The sequence below is a fragment of the Apteryx rowi genome, unplaced genomic scaffold, assembly GCF_003343035.1.
Source record: "Apteryx rowi isolate R43461 unplaced genomic scaffold, aptRow1 scaffold_83, whole genome shotgun sequence".
Lineage (NCBI taxonomy): Eukaryota > Metazoa > Chordata > Aves > Apterygiformes > Apterygidae > Apteryx > Apteryx rowi.
In genome coordinates, this window is record NW_020451127.1 from 859,796 (window position 1) to 884,758 (window position 24,963).

General features: G+C 52.5%; 1 protein-coding gene and 1 long non-coding RNA gene across 4 annotated transcripts; both read right to left on the reverse strand.

Annotated features, from left to right (window-relative positions):
* Positions 1 to 23: 23 nt before the first annotated feature.
* On the reverse strand, positions 24 to 14,798 carry KLHL18 (kelch like family member 18). Of its 3 annotated transcripts, none has more exons than XM_026089794.1 (10): positions 13,925 to 14,798; positions 13,366 to 13,496; positions 13,028 to 13,168; positions 9,996 to 10,194; positions 7,733 to 7,893; positions 7,245 to 7,381; positions 6,216 to 6,438; positions 3,861 to 3,965; positions 3,512 to 3,623; positions 24 to 2,188 (listed from the first exon to the last, which is right to left on the reverse strand). In XM_026089794.1, exons 2-10 carry the CDS (start codon positions 13,428 to 13,430, stop codon positions 1,802 to 1,804), a joined length of 1,530 nt encoding a protein of 509 aa, XP_025945579.1. In that variant the 5' UTR covers positions 13,431 to 13,496; positions 13,925 to 14,798; the 3' UTR covers positions 24 to 1,801. The 3 variants fall into 3 exon arrangements, with proteins under 3 accessions (XP_025945579.1, XP_025945578.1, XP_025945580.1); XM_026089793.1 differs by having other exon boundaries at positions 6,216 to 6,453; XM_026089795.1 differs by having other exon boundaries at positions 2,096 to 3,102; positions 6,216 to 6,453.
* A 108-nt stretch (positions 14,799 to 14,906) lies between these two features.
* Positions 14,907 to 21,062, reverse strand: LOC112977439. The gene is made up of 3 exons (XR_003257495.1): positions 20,883 to 21,062; positions 20,416 to 20,739; positions 14,907 to 20,221 (listed from the first exon to the last, which is right to left on the reverse strand). It is a non-coding gene; the product is annotated as an uncharacterized LOC112977439 (long non-coding RNA).
* Positions 21,063 to 24,963: the final 3,901 nt, after the last annotated feature.

Below are 24,963 nucleotides of genomic sequence, written 5' to 3' on the forward strand. Positions count from 1 at the left end.
GGGAACCCCCCCGTCGCTACACGTATACACGGAGGAAATAGATGTACACCGACAAACGGCACAGGTGGAACCAGATATGCTCATTATATATATATATATATATACCTAAAATATACATAGTACCTGAATATATAGACATCCACATATACACCCAAAGTTAAAATCCCAAGCGATGCCGGGAGTCAGGTAGGGAGGAGAAGTGCGGGAGCCGGATGGGGGAGAACTTCCAGGCGCCCCAGGCTCGACGGGGCGCCGAACCTCGCGGGATGCGCTGCCGGCAGAGACACGCTCCCAGCGGGCACGGCAAGGAGAGAGCTCAGCCGCGTTCCCGATCCCTTCGCCACCGCCCAAGGGGAGATTAGTGTTGAGGAGGGGCTCCCGCCGCCGCCGTTCCTCCCGTCGGAGCTCGCAGCGATGCTGGACGCCGGCGCTCGGCTGCTTCTCCGGGCGTACGGCTTTGCTGAAGGACCGCGCGGGAGGAAAGGGGCTCGGGAGATGTATCGCCACTCACGTTCATGCAAGAGCAACACCGAAGAGCTGACGCACACGAGCATTTAAGGGGCAAAGAGGGCCGCTGCCGTGCCGGCTGCTGTTACGCACCACCTGCCCGAAGGCCACGCGCTGCTCTCCCGCCTCGGCCAAAGGAGCACGCGCGCGGGGCCGCAGCTCTCGGTGCGCTCGGCCAAGGCCGTACCGCGACCGCCCCGGGACACCTGGCTGCACGGCAGCGAATTTCCGAAGCTGACGTATAAACGAGACTCCGCATATCCTGCTCCTCCTGAAAGATCCCGGTCCCGCCTTGCTCCGGCTGCTTCTTCGCAGAAGCAGCTTCTACAGCAGCTTTGAAAAAACCAAAGCCTAGCTTTTCTGACAAAAGCATGCAAGCCAAAATTTAATTTGAGGGACATCTTCATAATTAACCCCTTGGCTGACTTCCTATTTCGCAATCGTTAAGACTGTTGCTTCGTGTCGCTTACGTTCGGTATTTTCCTCAAAGGCTTGCTAAGAACTATGAGATGGTTTAACTGACCGGTTTGCCTCTTCCTAGTTTCTCCATCGTGTGGCTCCTGTGGAGAAGTTTTCCCCACCGCGCTTTCTCCATCAAGCCGGCCAAAGCGCGTTTCTGCCTGGAGAAGCTAACGACGCCTTGTGCAAGGAGCAGAGCCCGCGCGGTTTCCACGCGCTTGCCTGGATACAGTCTAAGCATCTACGCTGGGGGGTTTTTTTTTGTCTGTTTGTTTGATAAACCGGGTAAGATCCTGCTGGGCCAAGCAGCAAGCTCAACACAGTAGCAAACACCGTCACTAACCGAGCGCTCGACGACGCCGGGGCCGCTTCTGCCTGCTGACGGAAGGCGCCCAAGCGCTCTCCAAGTCATTAACGCGGCCGTTGTTATGTGGCAATTGGACTCGCCCCCTCCGCGGACCACACCACCGCTTCCCAAAGGCGCAGCCAGCAGCAGACCGCATGCACACGGCTCATTGCTACAGCTAAAACAAGCGGAAGGAGGAAGAACTTGCCCGCGACGGGTCCGTGCAAAGGTTAAAGCAGGAGAGAGGCAGGTGGGTACGTCCTTGCTCACGCCAACCGCACACGCACTCGCACCGCACTTCTAGTTTTTGACCTTTCTGCAGCCCCAGGACAGAAGCCGAGGGCAGGGATTGTTTTGTCACGTTTTTGTGGGTTTGTGAATGACACTTGAGCACCGGGAAAAGTACCTCTCTGCACAGCACATCACGGAACGCTTTCCGAACCTCTCCCAAGACTGTCGTTCGAAAGGCAGCCCCCAAACGCTTCCTTCTCAGACGGTCAGCAGCGGTATGCAGCCCACGCCAACCCCTCCCTCGTGGCACACCATCGGAGCCATGAACGTCCAGCGGTTTGTTTCCGGGTCATACATTTCTACCGAGCTGAGGTTGGACTGTCCATCGTAGCCCCCGACAGCGTAGAGACGGCCACAGTTTGCGACAAGGGAGACCCGGCTCCGGCGAGTGTTCATGGGGACGATCAGGTACCACTGATCGGCCGTGGAGCTGTAGACTTCGGCGATGCTGAGAAAGCCGGAGCCGTCGTACCCGCCGCAGACGAACATCTTGCTGCCCAGGGAGGCTGCTCCGTGGCGACAGCGCTTGTTGAGCATGCTGGCGACGGGGTGCCAGGTGGCCGTGGGGTGGTTGTAGTACTCCACCTGCAGTCACAGAAACGCCGCAACGTTACGGGCGTTCGTTCTCGCGCGCCGTCTGCCACAGAGCGCCCAGACCTCACATGTTTTCATTACCCAACTGTAAGCAGACCGGGAAGCTCGCGCATCGTTTCTTGATTTCCTACAATTAAATTTCCTCTCTTTAGTAACCTGCTCTGACATCTAGGATACCACCGGCCACTGCACTTCTGCCTGCTACTTCCGACCCGAGTCCAGTAGCTCACTGGTGAGCCGGAGCAGAGGAATGGTGGGAGACACCACCTTCCCCACCCAACGTGCCGCAGAGACCACGGAAAATGCGGCTTTGAAGATGCTCCCTCTACCTCTCTCACCTTTCATCGGCTTCTGTATGGTGTTCGAAACAGGTATCTGAGCCTCAGCACCAACAGGATTGAACACCCTTAAATTAAGCAGGGGGTTGCACTAGATGACCTCTGAAGGTCCCTTGCAACCTCGACCGTTCTGCGAAAGTTTTTTTTATCCTTCGCATTTCTCAAGACACCGTTAGATGGATTCCATCTGCGAGACCTCCAGCACCGCTCCAAACCTGTTAAACTCGGGAATGAGTTTGCACAAGCAGGCTGGTAGTTCCCTGGCCCAGAATCGGCTCGGGGGTACTTCAGGCTGCAGCCAGGAACCTGCACCTCATCTGCTAAGGAAGGCGGGAACAGTTATTACTGCTTCCAACACATTGCAACGTGCTTTCTGAGAGCCCTGTACCACTGACGAGTCCAATTCAGATGCCGCTTCCTGCGTTCTCACCACCAAGCGGATAAATGAGTCTGATCTGTTCCACAATACACCTTTCTTTAGAGGACAAGCGGAGAACTGAAACACGGAGCAGTACTATCAGCTCCCCCTGCTGCGAAGCTTGTTTCGGAGATAACCGGCTTCTGAAACTGCATCCAAACAGGCAAAGAAAGCAGAGGTAAGTGCCTGACATCTAGGATGCTTCAGAGCTCTAAGCAACAGGGACACAACTACTGGCTAAAACGATTTTAAAAAGCGAAGGAGGCGGAGAGACAACACAACGCATTTGCTCAATCCTTGGTGTTGGGGAACAAGAGCCGCAGTTTCAGTCCAGTTCTCAGTGGATACCTGGTTGGCTCATTTCTTCCCGAGGTGGAAGAAGAGTCCTGGATACAACATCATTTGCTAGCGTAAATACTTAAGGGAATGTAGACTTTGAGCGCACAAGAGAAGGGCACATGGATCCTTCCCAGCCCCAGCCTGCTCTTTGGCTACCTGCAGTAGATTAATTTCTGCACGAGGCTTTTGGGAACCTGAAGCCACATCACGCACACTTACGCTGTTGAAGATTTGTAGGCCGTCATGCCCACCGGACACGTAGATCCTGCCCTCGAAGACGGTGACTCCAGCAGCGCTGCGGTTGGAACTCATGGGGGTCACCACCGTCCACCTTGCCGAGCGAGAGGAGAAGTTAGCAAGAGGCTCCCGCAGGCAACGGCACGCGCCCAGCCCCGAGCAGCTCCACGGATTGCTGCAAGTTTACCACATTTTCCAGGACTCTGTTTCAGTAATTCTCCTTTCACTGCCTATTGCATTTAAACCCCTGGTTTCACTCACTTGGCACCAAGGTAAACTCTTGCTAGAGGCGATACCACAGGAAAAGCCGCGGGGCGCCCAGAGCTCTTACTTGTTCGTTTCCGGCGAATAGGACTCCACGGAGTTGAGAGATGAGTTTCCATCGTACCCGCCGCATACGTAGATCTGACCGTCCAGCACCACCGTGCCCATCGCGCTGGAACAAACAGCACGACCCTGTTAGACGGCCCAACACGCTGCTACGCAATCCGCGGCGCAGCAAAGCGCCACAACCTGCCTTGTTTTATCGCCCGTCTAACCCATTTCAGCACAGGGAACGGTCTACACAAGTCAGTGACAACCACCTAGCTAACAGCTCCCCGAGAGGCCTCACAAGGGGGTTTTCTGGGTACAACGTGCCCCATTTCAGGGAAGAACGGTCTCAGGGCAGTGTGATGCCTGACCTCGTGTTTAAAATCTCCTTTAATCTGGCACAAATCTATGTTGCTACTGAAGCGGGTGGTGTCACTCAGCTGCCGCTCGCTCCTGCTCTTCCTCTGGCGTCAGCAGGACTAAGGAACAGATCCGGCTGAGAACAAGCCTGTCTGGACGGGGTTAATTTTCACTCAATTCAGTGTCCCGATTGCAGCTTACTGAGAGCTGTGCTAGCACTGGGGCAAGCCTGAAGGAGAGGTTGGCAATGAGCAGGGACAGGGTGAAACTTGTCCTTCAACAGCTGCCTGGCCTGAGGCCTTATCAAAGCAGCTGCATAACCACAGCTTTCATCCAGCTGTCGTCTTTACCCCCTTCCGAGTCCATCAGCTGTGGACAACAACAAGGTTCTGTAAATTAGACGGCGACTGGAGGTAATCGGCTCAGCCGACCTAGACCTGAAAGACTTGGCACCATGTTCGCAGTCTGCTCAACCACTCGATCTCGTCTGAACACTGGTTCGAACAAAAGACTGGGATCCCACCCCAAAAGTGAAGTCATGAAAGGTTCTCATAAAAGCCTGGAACACATCCTCGACGATAAAACCACAGCACTACTGCAAGAGCCAAGCAGCTTTGTATAATAACCGACATTTTTCCCTGCACAAGAGTATCTGATACCCGTCCTGCTTGGCTTCAACGCAGAACAACCCAATCACGGAAGGAAGAGCAACTGCCTCTCATTGTGGGAAAAAGCTCGATGATCCAAGGAACCTCATTGCTATGGAAAAACTGAGCTTTTCTGCTACCAATTAAAAATGCGGATGACCTCACTGGCTAGAAATGGTTTCAGGAATTTATATGAGCTCTGCCTCAGAGCCAGACTTGAAGCTTTGGTCAAGAACCAAAACGACCAGGACTTATTTACGTGACACGCTCCTGGAAAGGAGCGTGACGCCAGCAGTCTCAGAGATGCTGTCGCTACGAGCCTTGTGCCTGGGATTTCGTTTACTTAGGCGCTCGCAGTGCATTCTTCCCAAGCGATCGACATTTTCGACCACAAAAAAAGCCCAAACCAGACAAACCGTGATGGTAAAGAAGTGCTGTGAAGCTTGCAGAAAAGTGAACAATTTCACAACTCTTGGTGACCAGGCATGAGCGCAAGGAAAACCACAGCAAAAACCCTGGAAGTCAGGAATATGTTTAAACACGGAAGCAATTGCCATGTTGTGGTGGGGAGGACAGAGTGACCACACAACTTAATAGGCGGGTTTTCAACATAACTCAGGGTACGCTTCCAAACCCGGCCGCAGAGTAACTCCGGCAGCTCTGTTCGTCGAGCACAGACACCTTCTGCTTAGCTGTGAACTCCTCTCTCCAGCCTGTAAAAATACTCCTCTCTTCTCCCCACCTGTGAGTCTCTTACGCTTCCTGGTGAGAAAAGATGACGCCAGCACCAGGCAGAGATGGAAAAATGGGTTTATTCCAGCTCCTGTCAGTACGGGAGAGTCCCCTACGTCATTCTTGCCAGTGCTTTATCTACCACCTCCGTCCACTTCCTATGGAACTCCAGCGCAAACCTTTGCAGATCTCTTCAGCAGAACGTTAATACTCTCTTTTAGTTTGATTTCACGCCATGGTGCCACCAAAAATAAGAGACCTCTAATTTACAGCCCACACTCAGGCACTTCTCAGCTGCTTTTTACGTACCAACATCTTAATGTCTTTCCTCATAAATCAATGCCTTGATACACGGGTGTACTTTGCTGACAGTCTCCCCCTCTTACTTGACAGCAGTGCCCAGGTTCAGTGCAAGTGCCCCAAAGGTGGTTAGACAAAGCTTCCTTCCTTCCCTATAATTCCACTCTTCCGAGTATTCATCCCTGAAGGGGTGCTGGCCTTTTTTGCTACTTTCCTACACAGGAAATTCATCTGGCATCCAACACCACCCAACACCCGCCAGGCTTTCTACAACGTGATTTTTTCCCCCCCATCTGCTCCAAAGGGCCCTTCCCTACCGTGTGAGCCATACACACCTTCGTTTGCTGTTCATACTTTCCACTTTGGACCAGGAATCCATTTCTGGGTTGTAAACCTCCACGGTACTCAGCCTTAACTGTCCATCGTATCCGCCAATGGCATACAACAGTCCGTTCACCACGGCTACACCGACGCGGCTCCGAGCCGTCGTCATTGGCTGGCACTTCTCCCAGCGGTTGGCAATGGGATCAAAGACTTCCACCACATTCAGCGAGTCACCTGCATAAAAATTTGCTACTCAAATTAAAAGGGGGAGCCCAATTCTTCAGTCTTTGCTCAATAGATAGACACCCTTCCAGCAAAACTGGCTTGGCAGAGGGACGTGAGGGATAAACAGTCGCTTCAGGAGGGGCAGGAGGCTTGAGACTTACTAGGTCACATCTACTGGTGTTGCTGTTTTCTGGGAATCACAGCATCTCTATAAGGATAAGTCAGCCGGGCTGCGGCGTGAATGCAGAACGGCAACCCCAAAAGACAGCACCCAGTCGGTACCCACGAATCAGATCCTGGCACCAGTGAGCTGATCCTCGGCACGTTTTTAAAAAACCCCAATGGAAATTTCCCAGGCTAACCAGGTTGTTCGTGGCTCTAGCAGATTATTTTATAAACGCTTTCTGTCCCTCTTATCTTGCGACAAGGCTCATGCAAGCGCACTGGGTTTGCACATGTGACCTAATAACCCCCACCAATTTCAGCTTAGTATCTCCGGGATCTACATGTCGCTATAAAACAGGTGACTAGGCAAGGGGACAGTCCTCAAAATGCCATATCTTTATGAGATGCACAAGAGTAGCTGTCCTAAATAAACCCCCTCTAGACAAAACTTCTAGAGGGAAGACGTTAATCAGCAGGCACAGCCACCTTGAGCATTTTAGTGTCCCTTTGGAAGAGCGAAAACGCTGCACGGAGAGGTGAAGCTGCTCCATACTTTACATGGGGGCAGAGGAGGGAAGTTAACGATCCTGTCATCTTACTCGGCAAACTACATCGCTCTCTCCACCGCGGGGAGCGGGTATGCAAGGTACCTGCTGAGTTAAGCCCTCCAACAGCGTATATCAGTCCCGCAATCGATGTGCAGCACCGAGGACGGGTCTTGAACGCTGGCAGGTGTGGCCGGCGCTCTGGCATGAGGTGGTAATCTTTTGCTTCATCAACAAGATCCCTGAAATCAAAGGCAAATATTTGAAGAGAGCTTGGTTGAGTCTGGTCTTCACTGTGATGAAATCTGACTGTCTCGAACCAGATGTGGATTTAGGCAACGGACTTTTCCCTCCTGAAAAGGGCTGATTCTACCAAAAGGGCTGATTTCCCTTCAGAAATAGCTGATTCTACTAGAAGGCAACCTAGCCCTGCCGTTAGGTTATAAACGGGGAGGCTGCTTTGTTTTTTGCTGTGTGAGATGCTCCAGCCATAGAGAGAGAACTTCAGTCTCCAGGACTGCTGGCCTACATTCCTGCTACCTGCAAACAGTGCTGAGAGCCACCAACCGCTGCGTGGTTTTCTAACACCTCACCTGCATTTGTGGCAGCAGCGGACCAGGTCATCTTGTTGCACGCGGTCAGTGAGAAACTGAGGTCGACAAAGGGGCAGGCGGATTTTGGACAGGAGCTCAGGTAAGAATGACTCTCTCTGATCTCGGTCATACCGTATCCAGGCTAATGCAGCTTCAAACACCTGCCAGGAGAGAGGCAAAGAAAGCTGAAGTTGCTTTTTTTTTTTTTTCTTTAGCAAGTTCCTGCTGCTGCCAGTTGTCTCATGCAAAAGGAACCACAAGCTGACACTGATCTCTCCCCCAATCTCCGATGACATGGTTTCAAGACAGAATGAAGATGCTCTACATTGCACCAGAGGGCTTTGCTGTAGGAGAATGCCTAAAGGTTGCCTAAAAGGTTGGCTCGGCTTCGGCATCCCTTTCTCCGCATCCGAACTAGTTTGCAATAATACTGATCTACTGTCCTATGGGACAGGATGTTTAGTACAAACGTTTGCAGAGGGACGAGGGAGCTGGGAAGAGAGCTTTGTTAAGAGGAGGCAGGACAGAACGCAGAACTTCAGGGTTTAGTGTCAAAACTCAGCAAACCTGGGAAGAAAAGAGCTGCTGCTGCTCTACTAAAACCAGGAAAAAACAAAACAAAACACTTTGGTGGGAGGGTTCCTTTCTTTGCCTTTGGACAACTACATAATAGATGTCCACATGGAACGGGTCTCCCTAGGCTCCCTTCATAGCCACTGGAGAGAGAGACCTCTTCAAAGCACAGCTGATCTGTTCTGGATGGCTACTTTACAACAAGATGAATCGTGCCCTTGGCTCCAGATTACAAAGGGTGCCTGGTGCCTAGTGTCACTGAAGATGTTTTCTCTGGTTCACCCGACTCCCACGGTTCATCTCTGAGCTTGTCTGTCCTCCTATACTACTGCATTTATGTCCAGATGAGGGCGTCCAAGTCAACGCTCTGCCCCATCGCCCTAGTCCTGTCACTGCTGTCAGAGGCAGAGAGCCCAGCAGGCATAGAGTGGTGGCCACAATGTCCCCAGCAGTAGCACCGACCATCAGGGCCAGTTTAAGGCCACCACACTTCACACACCGCAGCCTCGATTCTCTCTGCAAGCTCAGCTCGTGGAGATCGTAACACCACAGCAGCCTCCCCCGCAGCCGCATGAGAGCTGGTCATGGTGGTTGTGGCTGCCACCTTGTGGGACAGCTTTCCTCCGAACCAGACTGCTGAATGCCATGTGCACGCACCCACTTTGGGTGGTCTTTTATTGCAACTCGGGGTTGCGGAGAAAAGTTCGGCAGTACCGTAGACCGGAACAAAATTATAAAGCCTTTCATTTATGATGGGGAGGGCAATAGCCTCCCACATCACCTCTCCTGAGACCTTCAGTGCAAAAAGAACAATTGTGATCTTAAAAAGAAAAAAACAAAGAAACAACCCACCCCCAAACTTACTTCCATTCTACCAGGTTCCTTAGATGCTTTATAAGCTGCGCACACGCGTGCTGCGCTAAGATACAGCCCTTTCTGAAGGGGAGGGTGGCAGCTGTCCGGGGGTGAGGAAACGTCACCGGGGACAGAACTCTACTCTAAGACTCTTGGGACTCCTCTGTGCCCCACGAAGGATCTACCAAGGACTTGGAAAAGTTGGCGAGACGCAATTTTGTGATAGGGTATTGCAACGCGGCTGGTTCCCCTGCAGGTTCCTCTGCCTCCCCACTCCCGGACTGTGGCAGACAGCCTGATTACGGAGCGCTCTCTTACCCTACATGGAGACAGCTGCGGGTCTGCTTTTTGTTAGTCGCCTCCTCAGCGAGAGCAGGACGGACTTGCTGGCTCAAGGACAAGGTCTGCTTCTCCTGCAGACTGTCAGCCCAGGCTTTCGCCAAATCAGCAGTGATAGGTTCTCACGGCTGTTCAGGCGTCCTAAAGTGGTTCGGCCCCGTTTCGTGGTTATTCTAGGAATAAGCCTGTCTAAAGGAGCCCTCTTGATGGCAAATTTAGTGGAACATTCATTACAAAAATGCCATGACACTCGCAGCAAATTCTTTCCACCTCAAGAGCGCTCCTCTGCACTGGGGTTGGAACATGTCCCTTGAGCTCCCGGAGGAAGGGCTCCTTGCTGTTGCCTACGCCCTCAGCATCTCTTCCCAGGACCAGCACCTAACTGACAGTAAGGGGACACAACTGCTAGTCTTCAGGACACAAGAGGCTCCACCTCTGTCACCAATGACCCAAAACACTTCCTCTACCAAATCCCATAGCAGATGCACACACATACCTGCTCTTCGGACTTCACATTGAGCTCATCCCTAGAGACGAGCTCCAGGACGTCTTCAAAGGGCAGTGCCAGGAACTCTTCTGACATGGATACCTCCACGAAGTGCTGATGGATGAAGCTGTTGGCAGCGTCATAGAGCACCGCGCACATCATTGTCTCTGCAAACTGACGCACTCCCAGGCAGTTCTTGGGGTGAAGCCTGGGCAAGGGGGAAGAGGAGAGGAAAAGCAACATCAGCTTAACAGGACAGAATTGCAAACAGGTCCAGTGAAGCACTGTACGTGAACTGGAGTCACACACCGCAGCCAGTGTCACAGGATACGAGATGTAGTGAGATGCAGTGAAAGCCACAGCTGTGCCCACTTCAAAGTCTAACCTTTTTGTCAGAACAACCGATGGCAGATTCCAGCTCGCTAACGAACGTATCTGCACAGAGATCTGAAGGCGGATGCACAACAGACCCAAAGGATGGAAATCACAGCCTAAAATCTCCCCTCAGATGTGCCACTGGACAGACTCCGCTGGCTCTGCTCTTCGGTCGTGAGTCAGTTGAGGGGAGACGTGAGGCTCTGCACAGCAGTCCACCTCTCCCACATCTCTGGGTCCCTGGACTCTGCATCTGGCACCTTCTTTTTTTTTTAATTCCAGCACTGGACAAAGCTGGATTCAAGCACGTTGCACAAACACCAACAATCTCTCTCTGTTTTTCATCCTGTGTCTTTCCAAGTACTCCGGAACAGCATCTGCGTTACAGCTTCACAAAGCCATTTCCTGAGATTAAGGAGGCTTTAATCACCAAAGATGCTTTTGCAATTAGAGGTTAGGCAGCGAGAAGTACTGCTGCAGATCTGAGCCTCTCCAGTCCAGCCAGCCAGTCACTGCACCAAGGCTGTTCAGTGGCATAAAGAAGCTGGAAAAGACAATATTCGCCACGAGCACGTGGCGGCTCCAAGTGACTCTTGCAAATACAGAAACAGGTACGTGTCCCGGACACTCCCATCCAAACAAGAAGCCTTGCCCAATTCAGGCATGTTGCTGTTCCACAAGAGCCATTAATTCTGTTGTTCTGTGGTGCTAATCATCAGATATTAGATTAAAGGCCACCAGTTTGGAGAAACACTTTGGACTTTGACGGTTTCAGTGTCTAATCGTCTGCAGAAAGCAGGCCCACCTACTGAGTGGCATCCAGACGCATGTCAGGATGCAACATCGCTTGTACCCACTTTGGGGCAAACGCCCTGCTTTAAGTTACTGCCGTACGCTGGGCTAAAAGCAAAATATGTAGCCCTGATTACCGGGGGAGACTTGCACGCTTGGAGGATTCTCAGGGCTCACGCAGCTGTACTGAAAAGCTCAGCGGTACCTCTTGCGTTTCTCCGGCTCTCTAAGCTACGCATAGTCCAAACATCATGTTTTGCACTCTTCCTTTTGTATTCCTCTTTGACGTTTTATTTAATCTGGACTGGACTACAGTTATCCAGCTCCTCAGGCTGAGTTTACACTGTTTTTATATGGGGGACACGGTACACTTCACGGCAGTAGTCAGTTTGGCTCCGTTCTGAGCAAGAGAGCCTCACGGTGCTCATGTATAGATCCTGCGAGCTGAGACACCGGCCGGAGAGGGCCTGGTTGAAGTGCTGTAGACCTGTCTGTGCACACACGCCTAAAAATATCCCGAATCTTAACTCCATTGAAGAATGAGAGCTCAGTGCGCATGTTCCAGCTCTTCAGCATGGTCAGAGTCCACAAATTTTCTTGTTGTTAATCAAAATGACAGCTGTGCCTCTAACCCATTACTTAACTTCGGACAACCGGCTGCTCCTGGTAGGTTTAGAAGAACTGTGGCAGCTAAATCTGAGAAACCAACCTACCTTGTTTAATCTAGATATAGATACAGCTACCTAAAGCTAGCGGGGTCTCAAAAAATCCAATGCAACCCATTTCTCTCCAGCTTGGTGTTATATTCAGCACCCCAAATATGATTTTGCAAGAAAAAGGGAGTACACTGTAGTATTACATAGCTTAATTTTAAACTAACTAGAGAAACTTCGGATGGACTAGGACACAGACCTATAAATTGAAACATCTTGAACGTGGAGGAAACACATTTCTTCTCCCCAATCCATGGTTTTAGGATACCTCCATTTAGAGTTTTAAGAAAACAACAACTGGCCAAGATGTTTAATTTATTTAGTAGGTATGTTTAATATCACAGCATGAAATACACTGAACAGCTGCAAAAAAATAAGAGGGGTGTGTGTGTGTGGGGAAATCAAACAAGTTTCCCTGACACTATCTTATCTAAAGATACGTGCGGTATTTTTCCAAAGAACAACCCAGCTTCTCAGTTTCCAGATCATGCTGCTGGAACAGTCCTACAGCCAAACGCCAGCTCAGGAATCGAAAAACCTGGGATTATTTTAAAGCTCTGCCACAGCTTCCTTGCCAGCACCTCGGTTACAGTGCTTTTGTTCCTTCCCTCCCACGAGTAAGGGGTAACTCCCGGGGGTTCGTTAACGGTAGAGGCAGTCATACACCGCTGTAACGGGCAACTAGCCTGCTAGAAAGCTGGGGTGAAGCTATTTCAGTAGTTCTGGCCCAGAAGAACAGTTTCTGAAGGTACAAAAGACACTGAAGCGCCCTCATTGGCACTCGGTACCATCAAACTGACTCAGAGACATGTCTGCTGAAACTGAAAAAGGGAAACGTTCAGTCGGTTGCGCTCTAGGTATTAATTCCCACGGCCAGCCGAGGCCTCGGAGCGTGCCCCACCTGCAACGTCTCGTAAGCCAGGCAGCCCGTTTTCCAGGGAGCGATGAGTCTCAGGAGATGCAGACCCCGTGACCATGCTGGCAGGAGACATCCCACCTCCCCCCGAGCCAGCCACAGACGACTAAAGCTTCGTTGCCGTCTTTCTTTCTGCCCTAGTCCCCAAAGCGGGGCACACCGCGCTATCCTGCCGCAAAACCCTCCCTCCGGGCACTCGCCGTAGCAGGCGAGCGGCAAGCACAGCGGAAACACGAGCCCCTTACCTCTCTCGGAGAAAAGTGCAGCAGGCGTCCTTGATGTTCTGCAGCTGAAGGAAACTCGCCCCCATCAGCAAAGACTGGACGTTCTGCTGGTCTATCGCTAGGTGACCGTTGTAGGCAAAGTTGATCAGAGCCTCCAGCGCACTAAACGAGGGGGAAAAGGGCAGAAAATCCATTGCATTCAAGCCGATTCAATCGACCTGGCGTGACACGCTACTAACAGATAAACCCTATCTGGTGGCGTTCGTATCAAGAGGGTAGGCTTTGAAGCCTGCAGCCTCGCACGGCCAACGCGCTCGCAATCCATCGGCATCTCCTCTCTCGGATGCCTCGGAAGTTACCTGGGATCCATCCCTTGCATGACGATCTCATCCTGTTTGCACTCCATCATGTCGTTGGTGAACATGGCATGGAAGTACGGGATGGAAGCCGCCAGCACAATCCGGTGAGCGCTGAATTTGTGGTCCCCAACCTAAAAGGGGACACAAGGGGAAGGAGGAGAGATCGGCACCATCCACCACTAACCGCACAGCCCAGATTTACGGTAATACAGCTCTGCCAGTCCAGCTGAACGTTAGATCGTTTCCATTTGCAAACGTTCAGCCTTTTGAATTCAGTTTTTCAACCTCCTTTTAAGCTACCGTTGACAGTCCAACCGGGCAAAGACGAAACAGTATTGCAGACTAACAGCGGGGCCCCTCCAGGCCGCCGATAAAGAAAAGCCAGGTTCACCAAGTCGCGCGTTTACACAGATCAACTCGCTAGTCCACCGCGCGCAGAAGCTTCAAGCCTAGAGCTGCTTCCCCTGCTCGCCCTGCACAGGAAACATTCACCCGGGGCCCCGCTTCGGATCACACCCTTCCCGCAACATCCGACTGTCAGGATTTCCGCGTCACCCACCTGCTCCCAAGACACCCTCGACGCAGGAAAACGGCCACGAAGGCTCAGCGTGCGTCATGGACCGCGCTTATTCCGCCGAACTAAAAGCCGGGTTAATCGACCGCTATTTCCTTTTCCTTAGCTCTTCCCCCGAACCACTGACCAGCTCCCAGGTTAAAGCCCAGGTCCTCTTCTTGTTGGGCGTCCGCTTTGCATCTTCAGCTTACGCTTAGCATCAGTCACCTTCGCTATAACCTGGAGGCTCATGGACTCATCTCCTTCAAATCTCCGTAGGCTCGTTTTCCCCTGCTCTACTAAACCAGCTCGCATTTATATCCTCTAAAGAGCCGTCCTGAGCTGCAAGAGTTGGGCCTGGAAGGGGCTTCTTGGGTCTCTGACTCCAGTTCTCACTCCTGCAGGCGCTATACAATAATTTATGCTCTTCAGAATTATGCAGGCTTTTCGTTCTGATTATTCTCTCTGTCGGTCCGGAGCTTTTTACTGATTTCCAGGCTAACTACGTTCATATCAGTTTATTCCCATCTGAGTTTGGGGCAAAACTGCCCTCTCCCCCAACTTAAGCAAGTGGTTTTTTCCCCTTTTGAGCTTGGTTTTGCTGGGACAAACAAGCTGAGCACAGCAGGTCCCCTGCTCTCCAGGTCACCCTAAAAGCCCTTCTCTTTTTTTTCCTCTGCGCTTCTCTACCAAAAGCTTCAACCACCTTTCACATCTAGGCAGCTTATTAACAAAAACGTTTGCATTTGGGGTTTTTATGGTTGCCAGCAATGCCTTTCCTCTCCCTCTGGGCCCAGAGCTACGAACCTCACTGAAATACCACTTGCTGGGTATTTAGAGATCAAAATGCCTGATATTAAAAATAAAAAAAAAAGGGGGGGGATCAAGCAAGATGCATAAATGGTTTGGGTTTTTTTTTTTTTGCTTTTTAAAAAAAGCATACTCTGTTACATAGGCTGTTAATTTTATTTTTTTAAAACCTGCTTGACCACTCAGCTGCTGCCTTTTCTTTGGTGCTCTGCTCCCTTCGCTGTTAACTCAGTCAGTAATTTATCGTATTTCACCTCCGCTTCCTGCCCTCACGTGCCGGCATCGAGCAGAAGACGAGCTCCCAAGAAAGCCGAACAGCAGCCAGAGCACGGTGGAGAAAGAAGAAGGGCTGAACAAGCCTCGCTTGGCGAACGAGGGCAAAGATCTCCAGAAAAGAGGCAGAGGAAGCGGAAAATAAGGCGATCAAAGCGAGAGGATGGATGCGTTACAGCGGTGGAAGCGGTAAGGCCAAGCATGGAAGGTGTAGAAGAGCAGCAAGGCTCCAACAGCTCTACAACAGCCAGCGCTGGACCACGGCGCGGGTACAAACCGCGATCCTGCACCGTGCAGAAACGGCCCCAGCTTTCTCGTACGCACGTGGCAGAGGTGGCGACCTCGGGCAGGAGGAGGTGTGAGGCTCTCAGGCTCGCAAAGGAGCCCGCGGTCAGAGGGGACCGAGCTCAAGGCTGCAAGCCCTGGCTCCGTTCGAGTGATGACTTTTGTCAGCGCCTCTCACGGCAGGGTTTTGCACTCTAATTTTAAACAGCCGCTCGTAAGGGAGCGCAAACACTGTCCTGGCCTCTTTAGCACGAGATATTTAAAACCACTTATAAATACACTGTTTGATGAGAAAAAGCCCAAAAGAGGAAGGAAACTTAATTCAAGAACCTCTGCACCTCTGAAAGCTAACGAAACCTCACTGTGTCCACGGGTGCTTGGTTTTCATTTCCTTTCTCCTTACGGCCAGTTGCCAAGTTCAATGCATGTACGCACCAAGGACTTTGCTGCTCTCTGCATCTTCATGTGAGCTGGTGTCCAAAGCGCTGCTCGTGAGAGAAACGCAAGAATTACAGCATCAAGGTACATAAACAGAGAGACCTACGCAACCTGTTATGAAAGACTGCAGGCGTTCATCAAGAGCAAAGGAGGCTGATCCTGTTCTGGGATGGAGGACGGACCAGATGGCCTCCTGGGGTCCCCTCCAGGTCGTTCTGTAGGGTTTGAACGCTGAGCACTTGCTGCAGAAGGGCTGACTTCCGCCCAATTTCACTCCTCTCTGTAGGCTGCAGAAGCAAAACTAACATTGCAGCAGAGCACAAGCACCTCAACCAGTAAATAAAAGCACCGCTGCTTCGGTATTCGGTCTGCTTCCCCGAGGCTTCGGTGCCGAAGCTCTCATTTTGGGACTTCTTGCTGCTGAAAGGTTTAGCCGCGACCAGCTGCAACCTGGATGACCGAGACGACTAATTTGCTGCTCGGCCCGTCCACATTCCAGACGAGAGGCTCAGAGACGCCCGACCTGCTTAGCAAGCTCCGCGTGGCTCCTGCCTTCTCCAGCCCCTTCCCGCCCCGTGGATGAAGCCACTCTGCCAGCCAGGCTCACACGAGCTGCTGCCGGTCCCGACTGCCTGCTGCTGATGGGAGGAACGAAACATCTGTGAAGCACATCCTAACGGCATTACACGCGCCGTCCGTCGGGCTGGGACATCACGCACGCAAAAGGCAGAAGCTGCGGGGAGGGGGGGGGGCCCCGGGGGGCTCAGCGGTACAACCAGGCCCATCTTTGCCGCTTCGCCAGCTCCGAAGCACGACGTGCAGAGAAAGGTCTGAGCGTTATCACCTTTATTTTAGGGCTGGAGGACTGCCAAGGCTGCTAAAGCTACAGGTACGTGCCGGCAGAGGAAGCCTGCAGCCCCACAGAGGCTTGTCCTTTGGTCAAGGGCAAAGGATTGAGAGAAGCACCAGCCTATTCTTTTTTTTTTTTTTCCCCTCATACTGCGTAAATTATTTTCTTTGAAATCTGTTTTGCTGCAAATGTGTTGAACCAAGTCAGATGACTGCAGCGGTGGAGACTGCAACTCCAGACCTCCACCTCCCACTCGCAGCACAAGCGTTTTCTTTGACCTTGCCTCTCTAACGCACGTCTCCGCTGCCTGCATTTCTCCCTAGGGAAGGCAGCAACGGACCAAAACCACGACAGATGCTTCACGCTCCGGTGGGACGAGTCCAAACACGACAGATTTTAGCGCTGTCCGAGAGTCCAGGCAAAGCAGAGGCTTTCCAACACAAGCACCGCTCTCCTCTGCCCGAAAGGCTGCACGGCTTCGGGGACGCCTCGCAGGGATCTCCCGCCGCGACGGGCTGCCGTCAAATAACCTCGCTGCAAATAATACGTCTGGTTATTGCAAAAGCGATCATTTAGAGTCATTCGGGAAGATTCCAGCCAGGTTAATGAGAGCTGTGGCATCGCGGGGTAAGAAACACCTCGTCCCCGGGCAGCACCACCCGCTCGGCTCCGAGTCGCCCAGGCTCAAAGAAGCAGCCTCCTTGCTCGGGCGGATATTTGCCCTTCTTCGGGGAAACGGTTTTACATCGGGGAATGCCCCGTCGAGCACGGGGATGACCCTGCGCAGGCAAGGCAAGGGCCGAACGAAGCGAGAGGCCGTTTCGACCGCCGGCAGCGAGAAACCTCAGTCAGCTCCCCGTCCTAAACTGGGAACTAAAACAAATGAGCTGTGTGAAAAAGGGAATGATTTTCTGCTGGCTTAGCAGGGGAAGGAGGAGGAGGAGGACCGGGACCGGCCTCTGCGCTCGGCAGCTAGATCTCCGTGGCCTGTATCAGCAAATGGCCGATGCAGCTGCACGGTGCGATCGCTGCCAGCCGAAGGGAAGCTATTCCCTGGTACAGGGCAGGATGAAACCTGCAATTCTTCTCTTTTTTTCCCTTCTTTTTTTTTTAAAACTTGCTCCTGTAATGATAGAGGGCCCTCGGGGAGGTTTATAAATTGGGATCTCCCATGTAGAAACTATCATTACGTTCATACCGTAAACACTTAATGCCAAGTCCTGCAGGAACAACTAAACTCGCTGCCGGCAAACGACAGTTCCTGCTTTTCCTGTACGAGACAAAAAACGCTTCCGAAGCATCCAGAGGACGGGATCATTCAACGCGCAACTTCCTTTAGAGCAGCCCTTTACGGACGGAAGGATGCAGCCAGCCTCGAGCTCCGGCATCTTCTGCAGCAGCAGCTCCCTCCCGACGGCAGGATTTTATCGCATTTCCAGTGCCCCAAGGCAAAGCGCCGAGAAGCTTCTGCAGGCTGGGACGGCGTTCAGCGTTCGGCCTCCCTCACTCCAGGTCGTCGCGGGAAGCGCGTCTAAACCAGACACTTGGTTGGGGATCTCGGCTCGCAGCTGAAGGTGGAAGCTCCCGTGTGCAGCGACAGCCTGTTTCACGGCAACACCCACAAAGCTACAGAAATCCGGCGCTCTTGGCGAGTTAAACGCAGTTCGGTACAGTTATCTTGCACTTTTGGAGCCTGGAGTTCAAGACTATCTCTGGGCACAAATGAAGTTATCGCAGACTTGATCACATCCCTGTCACGACACCAGAATCAGCAAGATTCCTAAAGCTCCATTTATCCAATGTCCAGAAAGAGAAATACCCCCAGGGACTTCCCACCAGGACTGGCAACGGCACTGGGAAGAGGCTTGAGGACAAGTCCTTCAGGCAGCTCAGTTTTCAGAAGATTTCCACCTTTACGCAAGGATATCCCATCTTACAACACATTCTAGTAGGATCCTTTCTTTTAACTCAAGAGAGAGTTTACCAGAAACACGAACGAAACCACCGCTTGCAAAGCGGCCTTTCGGACCATGAGTATTACAGAATGCTCTTTTTAATGTGTTCTCCAGCTGATTAATGAAAAGCACGTTCTCCGTTACACTCCCACGTCCACAAAATGTTAATAAGTTCCAGGGCACAATGAAGCTTTCTCCGCAGAAAAATGGTGTAGGTGTAATAAAGACATCTATTATTTGCGCGACATCGTTATGCCGCATAGCTGAGAAGTCTCTTGGGTTCTCTGCTGCAAAGACCTTTTAAAAAATATCCTTTCGTAACGCAACACTGGCATCCAAGCGACAGAGAAGCCACGCTGGAAATTAAGCTAGTGCCCAACGCGTTGTAGCAAAATTTTGCTAGGAGGAAGATAACAGAACGCTCCAGTTTAAGGGATCTCATATCAGAATTCAGGCATTCAAGTAATATCCATCCTTCCCACCCACCTAATAGCCGGAAGAGGTTAGGTCAGACTTGGCGTCTGCAAAACCAAGAGGTCGATCCCATTAAGTCATGGGTCCCTCTGGTCTAGGCTAACGACGAGCGCTGCTGATGTAACGGTAACTAATAGCTTTGAACCAGAACGGACGTCCCTTCTGCAAGTGCCGCACCGACGGGTATTTGCGGACAATTCACTTCCAACTCAAAGGAGCCAAACTACTTCTCTGGACTCAGTCTCGGTTTCCTGGAAAGTGAGAGGAACGCATCCGGAGCGGATTGCCTCCAACTGCACCCTTGCAAGCTCCCGAAGGACCATCTAAATGGCAATGCTTAGCTATCCCACAGTGTCCTCACACCTCCTACTTCCAGCTGGGCAAGAAGCAGCACGTGCCACTGCTCAGACACGCGTACGTGCTCCTCTGCCACGGGGCCACCCATCAGCTTAAACACCCAGGTCACTGAAGCGCACCTTAGGCTGTAGGCCAAGTTTTGGTTTCTCCCCTCTGCTCAGCTACCAGTTCTCACAGTTTTCCTTTGATCAGCTAGCTCAGAGGGGCAGAGGTGAAACGACACTAACAGAACGACTGACGAGCATCACGCAGATCTTGGTTTTCTGTCAAGGAAAGCAAACCAAAACCAGCACAAATGAGTCTGGAAGTCAGACAGCAGGCCTTTCCGCCATGTTCAAAGAGGCCAAGTAAAATCCTCGGCGCAGAAACGCATGGTTTCTACTAACGCTTCAGGTTTAGCATCTATTTAAAGCACCAGCAATACTTGTCTTAATATCAGGCGAACAGCACTTCGACTAACTGAGATGTGGAGGTGAAAGAACGAGTCCAATTACCATCCAAAGTAGCTCGTTACTTCTGCACGACACGATCTAAACAAGACTCTTAACCAAAAGGTCTCACGTGCAGAAAAGATCATCTGTTTTTACAACTTGTCGCCTGGCCTCACGAGGAGATATTCTCCCTCCTACAAAGTTCCTTGTGCTTCAGGATCCCCCCAAACGCGCTTGAACATCCGCAGAGCAGTTGGGCGCAGGGTTTTTGCACGGACCCCGATGATATTACACACGCAGCCGAAGCTGTCTGCGATTCCGCTCATCCGCCTCGGCGGGACGCAGCGAGGTCCCTCCACCTCCGCGGCAGCCCGGCAGCAACAGCTCTCGCGCGTGCGTCCGTTAGAGTTCGGAGGGTTTCAGGTTAGCGCTGTATTTTAGGAAAAACATTATTAGAACAGTCTCTTTACAGGGAGAAAAGCCAACGGGGCTATCACCCGTCCGTCTGCTTCGGCTTGCGCATGAAACGAATAATATAACCTCCCCACGGCTTGAAAACACTTCATCTCGCCAGGCTTGCATCATTTTTTAGAGACTTTCCTAATTAGTCATAGAGTTACTCACGGAAACACGGCATTCAAGCTATTCAAAACCAAACGAGCAGCAGCAACAACAAGAGGCGCTCGCGTTAACTCGGCTCTTTGCGGCTTCGAGAAGACACAAAACCTCCTCTCTTTTGACAGGGATTCATCCAAGATCACTACCGGCGCCAGCTCCGCGCTCAGCTCTGCTCCGTCTCAGCTTGCCGTGAGCAGGAGCTATAAAGACGTTTGCTCCCCCAGAATTTAATCGATGAAAAACGCTACTCGTGTTCCTTGCCTGCTTTACGCAGGCCCCAGGCTTCCAGCGAGCCGCTAACGAGTCCCCCGGGAGCATTTGTACCTTGGCCTGAAACAGAGAAGCAAACTCCAGAAAACAACATGGCCCAAGCGGCTTTCATCTCAACAGGAGACTTGCACGCAAAAACGACATTCAGGAAAAAAACACAAACACTGAGCAGCTACTTTTATGCAATTAAAGAGCAGACGAACCTCTGAATCAGGGGCTAATATCCCTGAACACCTCCATTCTTCGGCAAACTGAAATTCTTTCCGCCTTTGCAGTATTTTTCATCCGAGGGCTCTAAAATGCTTTGAGAACACTAAAAAAACTATTGCAAGTCCACTGTAAAATAGGCGGGCGAGTTTCTAGCGTGCCGCTGGAAGCGGAAGCGACGGGGGCCCAAAACTTTAAAGCAATTTCTAATCCAATTAGCGCAGTAAATAGCTAATCGATCTTTACCAATGAGGTGCTGGCAGTAGGAATAACACGAGTTTTACGTTTAGACAGAAATCGATTCTAACTGTCAAACGTTCTCCAGAAGATGCAGCTCTAGCGAGAACCTGAGCACTGCAAACGGCAACGCAGTCGGAAGCAACGCCGAGATCTCCTGACGTGATGACAGCCTCAAAGAAACTGCTTCACGCCCAGTTCCCGGGAAAAGACAGACCAGTACAGGAAACAACGGACAGAAACCAAACCTCACTGGTTTCATCCTAGAACCAAGATTTCATCCAAGATGAGATTTCAAAACGTGTAGCCTACAACTTAAAACAACTACCGGTCTTCAAATCGCTTGACGCATCCATCCTCGTAGTTAAAAGCCTCCGAAACGCCACGCTCAAAGAAAGCCCCTTCCTTTCCGCACCCTTTCTGATTGCTTTACGCTTGACGTTTCTCTGGCACAGACGCAACCATGATCCGCTTTTCTAAACGTACCAATATTGGATGGGGAGAGAAACTTGTATCACAGAAGAATTTCAGCAGGGCTACACTGGTTAAACTGGCAAACAGCTTTTTCCCAGGCAAGGCCACGGGGAGACAGGATCTAGCAACCCTGGAAGAAGAGAACGATAGCAGAGCTTTGGCCTTGACAAGCAAAATCCTCTTTCCAGCAAAGGAAGATTAACAGTAGTCACAGAATAACGTACATCTCCTCTTCTTCCCTCCTGCCCTCGTTTATTTGTAATGGTTTTCACCGCACCATCCTGAAATTCTTCCCCACGCAAACACTTCAGCTGCCTCGGAGAGTCGCCAAAGGGAGACTGAAAGGCCGAGACGCTCGCGATGGAACATCTTCAAGAGGAGCTCCGACCTGCAACTGCTCGAGAGCCAGGAATAGAAAAAAGGACTTTTCAAAGCTGCAGTCTCATCGATCCGCGCGGGGAAGGAGCTCGGGCTCTCGACGAACCCTTCACAGGCCTCACGGAAGACACGCAGCTCCGCCGCCGCCCCGCGCCGCTGCATTTTCACCCAGATGACCACGCGAAGCGGTGGCAGAGCTCCCTAAGCCGAGCTGGAACGAGCAGAGATCCAAGAGAGCCGGTCGCATCAGCGCTTCTCGCTTTTAATCGCGCCTAGAACAAGGCGCCATACGTCGCTGAGGCAGCACCGTCTTCTCCGGAGCGACGTGAACGGCAGCGACGTGGTTTCTCCGAGACGAGAACAAATCCAGCCCCACGGATCTACAGCGCTGGATGAATTAACGCTCGTCTTGCTTTACGAGGGTAATAATTAAAACAAACAAACAGGGAGTGCCAACACTTCCTAACAATTTGAGCTCTGTTTGTACAGCAAACACTGCTGCAGGCTGGGAGAATCATTTACAGCCATTGACCCCAACGCTGATATCCATAAGAGGCCACCGAATAATCGCGCTACGATGAGACCGCTCGCTCCCGTTTCGGCTGCGAGGCTGGACGCCAGGCACGTCGCAAGGAACCAGACTTCTAGCTCGGGCCCAAGGCAGCGTTGGGCAGTTTTCTTCTTTATGCAGGAAGTCGGTCTGAAAACGCTAGGCGTGAAAATACGACGACAAACTTGCTTCAGTGGTGCAACGCGCATCAGGATCCACCGCGCGCCGTTGCGGGTGTTGCCTTTAAATGCTTCTCGATCCAGTTCCTTCCTCGGTTTTGAGCGGTGGGTATTCAAACGCTATCCCCGCTGGGCAAGTCGCTTTGTAGGCTCCTTGTACCGCTGGACATTTCGCTGGATTTGCGGCCTCATCGGCGTACGCGGAAAGCGCTCGTGAACAAGGTCAAGGAAAAGCGCGTTTTACGTCAGCTCCGCGTTCGCGGCAGCGAAGCGATTCAAAGGCGCCAAAGTTAAGCTAATAAAAATGACCTCTCAAACGTTCAGCGGAGCATGCTAAAGTAGAGAAGACACCTCGTACCGAACAAGCGGGCAGAAAGGCTTGGCTCAGGTACAACAGACTGCACGAATTCAACCGCTGTGGGACACGCTGGCCGGCGCGGAGAATTCAGGTGTCAAGGGGCAGAAGCAGCAAACAAGTAGGAAATTTTGACGCCATGGTTTAATACTACGAGAGGAATCAAGCTAACAAAGTCCTTTGGATTCTGAGGCTGTGACTCCACAAGGAAAAGCCAAGCAGTTCACCTGAACCAATGCGGAAACATCTTGTTAGTCCTCCATCAAAAACATCAATTGAACTTGGGATCTTTCTTATGTACAGTAAAGAAATACCCAAGCGGTAGAGTGAGAAAGCCAAGATTCATTTTAAGAATAATAGCGACTTCTTTTCTAATAGATATTAAAACTTTGTAGAGACGACAGGCTCCACACCAGGCTCCCCAGGCAACATTTTGCTCCAGCGATATACAACAAAAAGGAAAAAAGGAAGGGGGGACAACACGGCATCTTCATCCGTAAAGCCGCCAGCGCAGTCAGAGCGCGCGCTCCCGTTCAGCCCTCGAGATTTCGTCTTAACAACGAGCATTTTTGCCTGTGAAGTAACCGCTCGTTGCAGGAGACGACAGCGAACGCTGGTCCACGCCGCGTATCGCAGAGCGGCGCGCCAGCCCCGCGTCCCGCGGCCGCCCCAGCAAACACAAGTCCCTGCAAACTTCTCCTCCGGCACCAGGAGGGAGGCGAAAAGTTTCACGATGAGCAGGCCGGGAAACACCTTCGCGTTTAATTAAACCGGAGAGCGAATCCTGCAATGACTCAAGCAACCCTACGGGTTGCGTACGGCACACGCCCCACAACAGATCCATCTCCCCATTAACTCCCCGGCCGTGGGTCCCCGTTCGAAGGACCCCAAGGCTTCGTGTTCGCCGGGGGCTGTTCTCAAAGGTTGCACACGACGCGGACTGCCCCTCTGCCCCCAAAATTGGGGGATTGACCGAGGCCGGGCGGACTGTTTATTCGCGGGAAGAAAGCGAATGCGACGTGCTCAGAAGAGAGCAGTCCCCACCCAAAAGGGCTAAGCTGCTCCCTGTTCTCCCCTGGGATAAAACATCAGCTGGAGCAGAGCAAAGATGGTCCAGGAACCTCTGCCGACCCCGACCAGGAGCGCGACACCCCAAATTCCTCCTCGGGGGCCGGACCCTCTGCGCCGAGGCCATCGCTGAGGCTGACCAAAACGTGTTTCTTCCCAAAACGGGACTTCAGGCCCAAGCGCTCGGCGCGGGTGCTGCGAGAACCGCGAAGGCCGCAGCTACACGAGCAGCCTGGGAGATGGAGGCTCCGTCTGCCCCGGCCAGGGCACACCAGAGCGGCTGCGGCGGGGGGGTCACTGGCACCTGCACCCCCCCCCGGCCTGCGCTCGGCATTCCCATCACCCACCGCAGGGCTCCACAAAGTCCCCCCTGAGCAGGACTGGTGGGGGAGGCCCGGCTCCCCCTTCCTGCCACCCCAAAGGGGGCTGGGGGGGGCCCTCAGCTCCCCCCTCCCACCCCACCAAAGTGGGGGCCTCAGCTCCCCCCTCCTGCCCTGCCAAAGTGGGGGCCGGGGGGGGCCCTCAGCTGCCCCCCTCCCTTCCTGCCCCCCCCCAAAAGGGGGCCCCTCAGCTGCCCCCCTTCCTGTCCCCCCCAAAGGGGGCCTCTCAGCTGCCCCCCCTTCCTTCCCGCCCCCCTAAAGGGGGCCGGGGGGCCCTCAGCTGCCCCCTTTCCTGTCCCCCCCAAAGGGGACCGGTGGGGGGGGCCCTCAGCTGCCCCCCTCCCTTCCCGCCCCCCCAAAGGGGGCCGGTGGGAGGGACCCTCAGCTCCCCCCGAGCACCCCCGGCCCCGTCTCCGCCCGCAGCACCCCGTGGCCCCCCCCGGAGGCTCCGGCCCC

What these genes read in the sequence shown, in the direction of transcription:
- KLHL18 (XM_026089793.1), bottom strand. Translation starts at nt 13,430, where the DNA reads ATGTTCACCAACGACATGATGGAGTGCAAACAGGATGAGATCGTCATG. An exon ending in AGTATGAACAGCAAACGAAG is followed by an intron (nt 3,966 to 6,215) that starts GTGTGTATGGCT and finishes TGTTTGTTCCAG; the next exon opens with CGCGATGGGCACGGTGGTGC. An exon ending in TATTCGCCGGAAACGAACAA is followed by an intron (nt 3,624 to 3,860) that starts GTAAGAGCTCTG and finishes TCGCTCGGCAAG; the next exon opens with GTGGACGGTGGTGACCCCCA.